The sequence below is a fragment of the Cyphomyrmex costatus genome, unplaced genomic scaffold, assembly GCF_001594065.2.
Source record: "Cyphomyrmex costatus isolate MS0001 unplaced genomic scaffold, Ccosl1.0 scaffold1191, whole genome shotgun sequence".
In the NCBI taxonomy this organism is placed as follows: Eukaryota; Metazoa; Arthropoda; class Insecta; order Hymenoptera; family Formicidae; genus Cyphomyrmex; species Cyphomyrmex costatus.
The window spans coordinates 7,163-18,014 of NW_017275165.1; the positions used below are offsets into that span (position 1 = coordinate 7,163).

Below are 10,852 nucleotides of genomic sequence, written 5' to 3' on the forward strand. Positions count from 1 at the left end.
AACTTGTGATATTCTTCGCAATCTTATTTTTCACAGTTTTCAATTATCATTAATTTAATATTGAATTTTAATATATGTCTTTCAACATATTATTAAGATCTAATAAGATGCTATAAGCATCGAAATTTGTTAGATTGTATTGTCAATCTAACTAAAGTGATATTACCGCGGTAGTTATTTAGAGTTGCGTTGTAAGTCTGAAAAAATGTTCGGCACGTGATTGACAGAACTACATACGCGGTATATAAATTCACACTTAATGATAATAAGCATCTTGATCTAGCTTTGACCGATAGGCTTCGCTTTGTGCTTCCTTCTTTCTTGTTATTGTTTAACAATGTACGGTCGTAAAATAAGATTGTATTATTTGTTTAAATAATAGTACTATATGGGTTCTTAAAGATTAAAGGTACCACTTGTGTTTTACTTTTTATTTTAGAATTTAACTGGCCCAAACGGTTTAATTTGACGCCGACTGTTGATATCAAATCTTTTACACAAATGATACATGTCATTAGAATTAAATAAGTGTAAAGATAGTATACCTCTTAGATCTTTAGAGATAGAATTTAACTGGCCCAAACGGTTTTTTTATCAAAAGCACGCACTCTTATATATTTTATGGAAAAAATCCATATTATATGACAAGATAATGAAATACAACGAAAAAAATGAGTAGTGAGGATGGGAGGAGGGAGAAGAAGAAGAGGGAGGAAGTGCAATGTATCATAGAATTTAACTGGCCCAAACGGTTTTTTATCAAAATAAGGATAACATCACGTAGGTTTTTAAAGATGGTTCTACTAAACAGCAAATGTGATTGATCAGTTTCACAGTCGATTAAGTAATTGGCGTTGGTGAATATATATATACATACATATAACGTAATCGCGCGGTAAGAGGAAGGTGGGGACGCGGCGTTGTCGACGGGGGTTTCGCGCGACTCTTTCCCGCGCCTCACGATAAGACCGCGCTCTGTCCGCGACTTCTTTGCCGTGGATCAGAGGTCGATAAAATTCGAACACGTTCGGCCGGGAGCGGGAGGGATCGGCTCTCGCGCGATCGGCACGAACGAGCTTCCGGCTTCTTCCTACGAACGGGCTTCCGTTTTTTTCCTCTCGTGGGATCGGTCGAGTATACGACTGCGGTGAAGGAAAAGCGAGATAAACACGTGCTTCAGCGTTCCTCTGTGGAAAATCCACAAAAGCGTTGCTCAGGGCTACGGCCCCAAGGCGTTGCTGAGTTCGCTAGTTGTTAAACGTGCGTATAACGAAAGTGCAAGGCGAATCGACGACGTGGCTCAAGGCTACGGCACCAAGGCGTTGCCACGTGCGTCGAGCATATTGTGGGTAGTTTCGGTTGAGCATTTTAAACATATTAAAACTATGATGTGAGCTTCGGTTATTGATGATCTCTTGATTGTGACGTGTGATCTATAATAAACTATAACAAACATTAAAAAGTGTTTATTTCCTGTTGCTTGTGTGAGAGACGCTTGTGTCAGAGACAAAAGAAAACGCTTACGCGAAAACACGGTGTAGGCGAGAAATTGCCTGCGCCGATCCTACAAAACATTTTGGTGCCTCCTGTGAGGTCCGTGCGGCCTCTGGACGATTGTGCTGCCTCTCGACGGAATCGCGCCATTCAAGCAAGATATAAGACATACGGAAAAACAGAAGAATATCAGCGGTGCAACTAATTGCGTCAATCATTTGATTTGCTATCAATCGCAAAGATGGCTGAGAGAATCAAAATTCTCGTACAAAAACGTACATCTTTGAAGGCACAAATCACGGGTCTAACGAATGCCCTCGACAAAGGTAAAATCGATAATATCACTTTGAAGTTGCGTATCGCTCACTTGACTGATGTATATCATGCTTACGAGGAGTTTCATGACGAGCTTCTGGTATTAGACCCAAGCGGTGACCACTTGACGGAATTTACGAATGTTCAAGATCGGTACTATACTCTCGCGAGCAGAATCGAAAGTATTTTGAACGTAGCAAACACGTCGGACAATAATTGCGACACGGCAAGCGTAGGAACTCGTAATGACAACGCGTCTAGTGTTTCAGTAACAAAAATTCGGCGTATGAAATTACCGGAAGCGCCGTTACCCACATTTGATGGAAAATTTGAAGAATGGCTCGCGTTTAAAAATGCGTTTACCAACATGATAGGGAATCAAACAGACTTATCGGACGTAGATAAGTTACATTATTTTAAGTCGGCATTAAAGGGCGAGGCCGCGAATATAATAAAGATTTTTTCAGTAGACGCAATAAGTTATTCTAGCGCGTGGAACTTACTAGTACGTGCTTATAAGGTAAAACGGATTTTGATCTCGCGACATCTCTCGATGATAGTCAATCTGCCCACACTAGAAAAAGAAAATACGAGCGGTTTGATGGCCGATGACGTACAACAACATGTCGCGTCGTTAGCCACCCTGGGTGTTACGGTCGGGCCCGAAATGATCGTGTATCTCATAGAGAGTAAACTGCCGAGATCCGCGTTAGACAAATGGGAAGCGACGTTACAAAGGGACGAATTTCCTAAACCCGAGCAGCTATACGAATTCTTATACAAAATCGCCGTTTGTGCATCGCGACGCGAAAAGGCAAAAATATCCGACACGGAAAGATGCAAGGGCGAACCACCGGCTAAAAAATTGCGAACCGGCTCATCAAATAAAGCTTTCGTGGCGAAGGTGTCGCGAAATTGCATAGCGTGTAAGGTTAAACGACATCCGCTCTATCTCTGCGAAAAATTCAAGCAACTGCCTGTCTCCGAGCGTATCGAGAAAATCAAAAGCGCGAACCTTTGTTATAATTGCTTGCGATCCCATCGCGGGACGCCTTGCAAATTTTCCAGTTGTACGATATGCCAGAAATAGCATAATACACTCCTGCATTTGGAAAAGCACGTAACGAAATCCGATTCGTCAAGTACTGAAATTACCGTTCCTAAATGACAATACGGATCGTCCGGCCGTAGAACAATGAGTCTCACGTCTATGTCGTGTTTCGCGCCGCAATTAATGACGAGTGCGTTGGTTTATATGCGCTGCAGAGAGAATAATAATACCAAATGTCGAGCGCTCTTAGATACGTGTGCTACCGCGAATTTGATCTCGGAGTCCGTTGTAAGACGATTGAAGTTGCGCATGTTCAAGCAATCGATGTTGATAAGCGCGATTAATTCTACGAGCACGCGGTCAAGAGTGCAAATTACTATTCAATCAATGCACGATGATTTCTCTAAAACACTGACGTGTTTGACAGTGCCGGCCATAACAGATTTGGTCCCTGTCGACGTTTTCCCGCGAAACTCAATACACATACCGTCAAATATTAGGCTCGCGGATCCGGAGTTTCATATCCCGCGGCCAATCGACTTGCTAATCAGGTGCATCGCTATCGTTGTTCTCCGTCGGACATATCAACCTATCCCGTGAAGGTCACGACTTACATTTGCAGAAAACTAGGTTAGGATGGATAATCGCCGGAAGCGCGCCGTCGCAAGTGTCTCAGTTCCGCGACCTGCCAATTTGGAAAAACAGTTAGCTAAGTTTTGGGAGATCGAGGAAGTTACGTTAGAAAGACCGTCGTCTCGAGAAAAAAACAGTGCGAAGCGCATTTTTTAGAAAATGTATCGCGCGCCTCAGACGGACGTTATACTGTTCGCTTGCCTTTTTACACAACAAGCGAATGTTTAGGTGAATCGCGTATGGCCGCACTCAAACGTTTATCCTCCTTACAGCGCAAATTTAACGCAGACGAGACGTTCAAAGACGAATATACGCGGGTGATCGAATAATATATACGATTGGAATACATAACATTATTAAATGATTCCGAAAATAACGGTTATTACATGCCCCATCACGCGGTAATAAAGGAATCAAGCTACACCACGAAACTTAGGATAGTGTTCGATGCGTCCGTGAGGACAAGCAGCAACTTATCGTTAAATGACGTGGTAATTGTAAGACCCACGATCCAAGCAAAATTGTTCACGCATTTAGTACGATTTCGGACGTACAAATATGTTCTGACGGCAGACATTCAAAAGATGTATTTACAGGTGTTGGTACACGAAAATGATCGGCAATTCCAAAAAATCCTCTGGCGTGTGAACGGAAAGGTTGAGACATTTCGACTCAACACGCTTACTTTCGGTGTCTCTTCATCACCCTTCTTGCAATTCGCACGATCCATAAACTCGCGGACGACGAATGCCATGTTCACCCTCGCGCAGCGGAGATTTTAAAGGGACACCTATACTACCATGATCAAAAAATAACCGGAATTTGTAATTTAAACCTCGCGGGCTTATCGGTTTTGAATTCTGTTGTTTGTGTCACGTTGACAGCACTGTTACGGACACCCATGCCAAGCTTCTTCTTATCAGCTGTTCATTTACCTCTACGGCAGTGATTTGTTTACATCAAGTTTTTACGTCGCGGCGATTTTTACAATGGATTTAAAACTTGAACAACGTATTTGCATTAAATTTTGCTGTAAAAATGAAATTAAGTGTTCCGACACATTAAATATGTTACAAAAGTGTTATGGTGACGATACTCAATCGAAAACACAGGTGTACCAGTGGTATGAACGCTTCAAAAGTGGTCGTGAGGCTGTTGAGGACGATACTCGTCCTGGGAGGCCATCGACATCGAAAACTGATGAAAACGTCGATGAAATCCGACAATTGTTGATCGAAAATCGCAAATTGACGATAAGGGAGATAGCTGAGACCACCAACATATCATTCGGATCCGTTCAGAGCATTTTGCGTGAGGATTTGGGTCTGAGTCGAGTCACTGCGAGATTGGTGCAAAAGAACTGAATTTCGTGCAAAAATTGCATCGCGCTGTAATTTCAAAAGAGATGGTTTCCATGGTCGATTCCGACCCAACAGTCATCCAACGCATTTAATGTGTCGGAACACTTAATTTCATTTTTACAGCAAAATTTAATGCAAGTACGTTGTTCAAGTTTTAAATCCATTGTAAAAATCGCCGCGACGTAAAAACTTGATGTAAACAAATCACTGCCGTAGAGGTAAATGAACAGCTGATAAGAAGAAGCTTGGCATGGGTGTCCGTAACAGTGCTGTCAACGTGACACAAACAACAGAATTCAAAACCGATAAGCCCGCGAGGTTTAAATTACAAATTCCGGTTATTTTTTGATCATGGTAGTATGTAGATGACTTGCTGACAGGCGCGGAAACCATTAATGACGCTCGGACTATTCGAAGCGAAGTCACCGCGTTGTTAGCTAAAGGCGGCTTCACCATTAGACAGTGGGCGTCCAACGACGAACGGATCATAGAAGGCATGGCAAGCGATGCATTGCACGCGAGTTTCGTCGTAGATATGGATCGTTCGTTAAAAACGTTGGGAATCACGTGGAATGCGCGCGAAGACAAAATATGTTACGTAGCTTACCCTGTTAACATATCGAATCGAGTCACAAAGCGGATCATTCTATCTGGAACCGCGAAAATATATGATCCACTTGGTTTGGTGGGTCCAGTAGTTTTTTATGCTAAGAGATTGATGCAAGACGTGTGGCGTTGCAACGTCCAATGGGATGAGTCGGTCCCGCAAGAAATACATACACAATGGATGCAATTTGTGCAACAGTTGGAGTCGATGGGCTGAGTTTCTTTCGAACGTAGATTGTACGTAGCGGATTACCAAGACATCCAGATACATGGGTTCTGTGACGCAAGCGAAGCAGGTTACAGTGCATGCTTATACGCGCGTTCGAGAGATAGAGAAGGAAACACGATCGTTAGATTGATATGTGCCAAGTCGGGAGTCGCGCCGCTAAAGACCATCACGATACCCAGACTGGAGTTATGCGGTGCATTGTTGCTAGCGCGATTATTTCGTGAAACATATAGCTCATTGGGGGTTAAGATCGATAAGGTGATCTTCTGGAGCGACTCGACTGTCGCTTTGCATTAGATAAAGACATCGCCGCATTTACTCAAGACATACGTATCGAACCGGGTTGCGGAGATTCAAGAAATCACGGGTTCGCATGAATGGCGACATGTTAGTTCACGAAATAATCCGGCCGACGCGATATCAAGGGGGCAATTACCTCATGCACTTTTACAAAATCAGATTTGGTTCGTAGGACCTTCTTGGTTAAACCGAGACGAAGACAAGTGGCCGGCTCAGATTGCGCAATCGATAGAAATACCTGAACTAAGAAAAAATACCTGTTTGTTAATGACTGTAAACGATCTCGAAATTTTCAAAAAATGTTCGTCATATTCAAAGTTGCTCCGAATTATCGCTTATTGCCTACGTTGGCGGAGCGATAATAAAATCAGCGGAATTTTAAGCGCCGCGGAAATTAACAAGGCAGAAACACGAGTATTGAAAACCCTTCAAGCAACGACGTTCGGTGATGAAATTAAAAAACTCGAAGGTAACAAGGATTCCCTAAATAAAGGTAGGCTCGCTAATTTAAGTCCTTTTGTCGACAATCATGGATTGATTCGGGTGGGAGGACGTCTCCGTAAATCGCAACTCACGTTTTCACAAAAGCATCCGGTCTTACTTCCCAGTCGACAGCATTTAACGGATTGTATCATTCGTGAGATACATGAAACGCACCACCACGCAGGCATTCAAACTACGCTATACATTCTCCGGCAAAGATTCTGGTTATTAGATGGTCGAAACCAGGTACAAAAAATAGTACGCGGGTGTGTTCGCTGTTTTCGTCACAACGCCGATACGATAGAATACAAAATGAGCGATCTTCCTCCGACTCGCGTACGCGAAGCGATACCATTCGCTAATACGGGCATCGACTTTTGCGGCCCGTTCCACATAAAGGAGAAAAAATATCGCAATCGGACAAAGATTAAAACATACGTATGCGTATTTGTATGCATGGCGATCAAAGCGATCCATCTCAAACTCGTGAGCGATTTGTCGTCCGATGGGTTCATTGCCGCGCTGCGAAGGTTCGTGTCAAGACGAGGCTTGCCGAAAAACGTGTATTCCGATAACGGAACTAACTTCGTGGGAGCGAATAGTCAGTTAAAGGAAATGTACACGATCTTTAATTCAGAACAACACAAGGAGGCCGTGAATAGGTTTAGGAGCGAATATCGGATTTCGTGGCATTTCATTCCTCCCGCGGCCCTCCACTTCGGTGGATTATGGGAATCGTCAGTGAAGCTCTTCAAACATCATTTTAAGCGTGTCATAGGAGAGGCTCTATATACCTTCGAAGAGCTCAATACGTTTATTGTCGAGATCGAAGGCATTCTTAATTCCAAACCGATCACGGCTCTTTCATCAGATCCGAATGATATATTAGCTTTGACACCCGCTCATTACCTCATTGGTCAGCCACTAACAGCCCTTCCCGAGGGCAATTTGCTCTCTGTTACAGCTAATCGCCTGTCAAAATGGCAGCACATCACAAACATGCGACAGGATTTTGGTCACGCTGGAACCTGGAATATTTAAATGAGCTCCAGAAACGTAATAAATAGACTACCAACGGACCAAAGATTCAAGTTAGAGCAGTCGTCCTCATTAAAAACAAGGGCCTGCCATGCACACAATGGCTCTTGAGCAGAATTTCGGAGTTACACCAAGGCGAGGACGAAGTCGCTCGAGTAGCCACCATCAGAACAGCGACTGGTGAAATAAAAAGGGCAACAAGGCTGCTCTGTCCGCTGCCAATAGAATCATAATTAGTCGAAAGACTTCTGAGGCGGCGGCTCATGCGAAAAAACGCGAACAACAATGTAACACATGCGTAACACGCGTAATGGCCAAGCACATGCGCAACTTATGTAACAACTCGTATGCGTAAATTATGACAATTTCATACAATCATGCGTAAGATTGATCGATACTCTCTCAATGGGGAGAGTATGTTACGCGTAAGATTAAAGTGGTGCACCATATATACTTAAGGGGGGGGTATGGGATAATTGGCAAAAAAAAAAAGCATTTTTTACACATTTTTTTTTACAAAACTACTAAATATTTTGCAATAATTTTAATAAGACATTGTTCAGTAACATGGGAAGTATCTTAATGAATTTTTTTATGAAGAAATATCAAGAAATCGCGGAGTTGCAGCCACTTCAGCTAGGCCATGTCAAATATTATACCCCTTGCGGTGTCCCGGATTAAAAATCGTAGCATCATCTGAAACACATGGGATTAGAAAAAAATTAGTTGTTTGGAAGTATACCTAACAGTCAACGATGCCCTTTTATTAAAAAAAATTTTTTTTCATTTTTTTTTACGATCGATGAAGGTAAAAGTACGATTTTTAGCCTAAAACAGGCGCCATTTTGTCGCTGTACAATCGATTAGAAAAAAAAAATAAATAAAAGGGGATCGTTGACTGGTAGTCAAATATATATTAAAGAAGTGTGCAAAATTTCAAACCGATCGGTGCACAAATTTTTGAGTTATCGCGGACACCGACTTCAAAAAAGTCGTTTTGAGAAAAACGCGTTTAAAGTTTATAGTAAAAAAATTTGAAGAATAAAAATCGTTTTTTCGCACTTACATAGAGTCGTCGATACCAGCACCATAAAGCAGTGTTCCTGCTGCATTTGCGAGGTCTAAAGCATCCTTTTGCTCCATTCTTCTCAGAATCCTGGCTTCTTTTCTCTGAAGCGCAGCCTTTTCTTCAGTTTTCAAAATTCGAGATTTGTCAAATGTTTTTACGTATTCATGAGCACTTGGGCCGACACTGATTTTCATCTCTTCAAGAAATGCTAGCAATGCAATATAACCTTCATTGAAGGTGCAGGCAGCTGCATTTGCTGCAATTTCTATTATCGTAGGGCTGCTGGCTAAAATTTTTGGACTAATTCTCCAAATTAGTTGATTCAGACTTTCATTGTTGTTCTGGGTAAATCCACCAACACAACGTTGTAGAAGCTCGTCTTTGCTCAAATCTTCATAAATTGGCTCGATTGCTGTTATCACCTCATCCGGAAAAGGTTCATAGTCGTGGTGAAAATCTTCTATTCCGGTGGTGGCCAAAGCTTTTTGATACTCGCACCAAGAGTCAGCGCCGGCAGGACATTTATGATGCTGTGGATCGTCGTTCGTGGACTTGTAATGGAGAAAGGTCGCCCAAATCGCATCATTCATTTTTTTCACCGAATCACAATTTCTACGTATTGCTAAACCATAATAGACCGTTAATTTAAGGATTGTTTTAGACGTAAGTTTTCTTTTTCCGCCGAGACTTTTGCTCCTTCTTTTTTGACCAGCTTTTTTTCCTGTTTTTATTTCTGTCTCTACTGTTGTGTTTTTTACAACATCACATAACCGTTTTCCCATTCTTTTTTGTACATGGCCGACACATTCTTTTTTATGTATTATAAAATCATCGCCGTATGGTTTGGATTGAATTACGCCGGTGTACGTTTTGCTATCTCCGTCGCCGACATAATATTTACCTCGCAAATTAAAAAACCCAACAAATTTAAACCTTTGAAAACTAACCGCAAAAATTTGATCCTTCCTAAATTAAAACGATTATCTAATATAATATATGATGACCACGAAAAGTAACTGATATATTACTAAATGTGCCAGTTCAAAGTGAACGTACATATAACGAATATTTTCTATGTTGAATATGTACCACGAAAAGGAACTGATAGATTATTAAGGTCCCACGTGATTTGCTTGACATTCACCAAGTTCTACGTGATTCTCGTGCCATTCTTCGAATTCCACTGAATTTAATTTTGTTTCCCAAAGTTTACACATTTGACAGACCCCACTTTTCACGCAAATATCTATGACTTTTCCCGTGGAATATCCAATAAGCGAAGAAACACCGTACAATGACGAAAAACCACGCTTTTGCCACGTGCCATCACCGGAAACAGTCAAATTGGTTGTATTTTCTATTTCATTTTCTTCGCACGTTTCTTTTTTTTCTTGTGCAGCAGCCATGGAATACAATGATTCTGCGACGGATTTTATTTCATCACACATTCTTTTTAAATAAAAATTATACACTGCTTACTTAAAAAATTACTTGATAAGTCCATTAATCCGCAAAATTTATTGCAGCCTGCCAAGCCTAAGCCTAACATACGCATAACGAAAGTAAATTTATAATTCACCTCGTACATACGGCCTATTTTTTTCACTTGACGGAATATACACAGGCATCTTGCAGTGTTCACACTTTACTTGAATGTTAAACCCAAGACCTTCTTTTCTGCAAGATTTAAATTGAATTTTCCCGTCACACTTTGAGCACTTCACAAGAGTTGAAATCACCGAGAATACTAGTAAAAAATCAATAATTCGATAATGTTTTTCGGCATTCTCAGGTACGTTGATCTCGTTCCGCGTTTTCAGTTTTTTTGCAGATGTACTCGCAGTCGTTACATCGTCCGTTTTTCTCTTAGGATTTGGTCATTTCCTTGGTCTGCTTAGCCTTGCATTAGTCGCCTTTCGATCTTCTCTCGAAACCTTTTTATTCATTTTTTTGCTCAAAATGTAACTCCAAAATTTAAAAAAAATCTACGAAATATTTGTTCAAAATGTAACTTCAAAATTGACAGTACAACTATGGAATCCCGAAATACGGCCGTACGAAAGAATGTTGAAAACACAATTGACTCAACCGACACCGAAAACCGTTGGTAAACAAGCCGACGCTCGAATTTGCTCGACTACCTGCTTGATGCGCTCGGCCGCTTTCGAAGGGGCGGGGCGTTTGGCTCCATATCTCGTTCAGTTTAACTCCAAATGAGCTGAAATTGTAGGACAACATTCTTGAGGAGTTGTACTTTCGATTAAAAAAAAAAA

The 10,852-nt window shown here is 41.5% G+C and overlaps 3 protein-coding genes across 3 annotated transcripts; all 3 read left to right on the top strand.

Annotated features, from left to right (window-relative positions):
• Positions 1–1,735: 1,735 nt before the first annotated feature.
• On the top strand, positions 1,736–2,899 carry LOC108778474 (uncharacterized). The gene has a single exon (XM_018545676.1). It carries the CDS (start codon positions 1,736–1,738, stop codon positions 2,897–2,899), a length of 1,164 nt encoding a protein of 387 aa, XP_018401178.1.
• A 980-nt stretch (positions 2,900–3,879) lies between these two features.
• On the top strand, positions 3,880–5,677 carry LOC108778481 (uncharacterized). The gene is made up of 3 exons (XM_018545689.1): positions 3,880–4,095; positions 4,606–4,842; positions 5,213–5,677. The coding sequence occupies exons 1-3, from the start codon at positions 3,880–3,882 to the stop codon at positions 5,675–5,677; spliced, it is 918 nt and encodes a 305-aa protein (XP_018401191.1).
• A 1,107-nt stretch (positions 5,678–6,784) lies between these two features.
• LOC108778491 (uncharacterized) lies at positions 6,785–7,513 on the top strand. Its single transcript, XM_018545699.1, has one exon. The coding sequence runs from the start codon at positions 6,785–6,787 to the stop codon at positions 7,511–7,513; it is 729 nt and encodes a 242-aa protein (XP_018401201.1).
• Positions 7,514–10,852: the final 3,339 nt, after the last annotated feature.

Coding starts and splice junctions, on each gene's coding strand:
- LOC108778474 (XM_018545676.1), top strand. CDS start 1,736: ATGGCTGAGAGAATCAAAATTCTCGTACAAAAACGTACATCTTTGAAG.
- LOC108778491 (XM_018545699.1), top strand. CDS start 6,785: ATGAGCGATCTTCCTCCGACTCGCGTACGCGAAGCGATACCATTCGCT.
- LOC108778481 (XM_018545689.1), top strand. CDS start 3,880: ATGCCCCATCACGCGGTAATAAAGGAATCAAGCTACACCACGAAACTT. Junction 4,096..4,605: donor AGATGTATTTACAGGTGTTG/GTACACGAAAAT, acceptor TCGAAAACACAG/GTGTACCAGTGGTATGAACG. Junction 4,843..5,212: donor GTCGAGTCACTGCGAGATTG/GTGCAAAAGAAC, acceptor TGATCATGGTAG/TATGTAGATGACTTGCTGAC.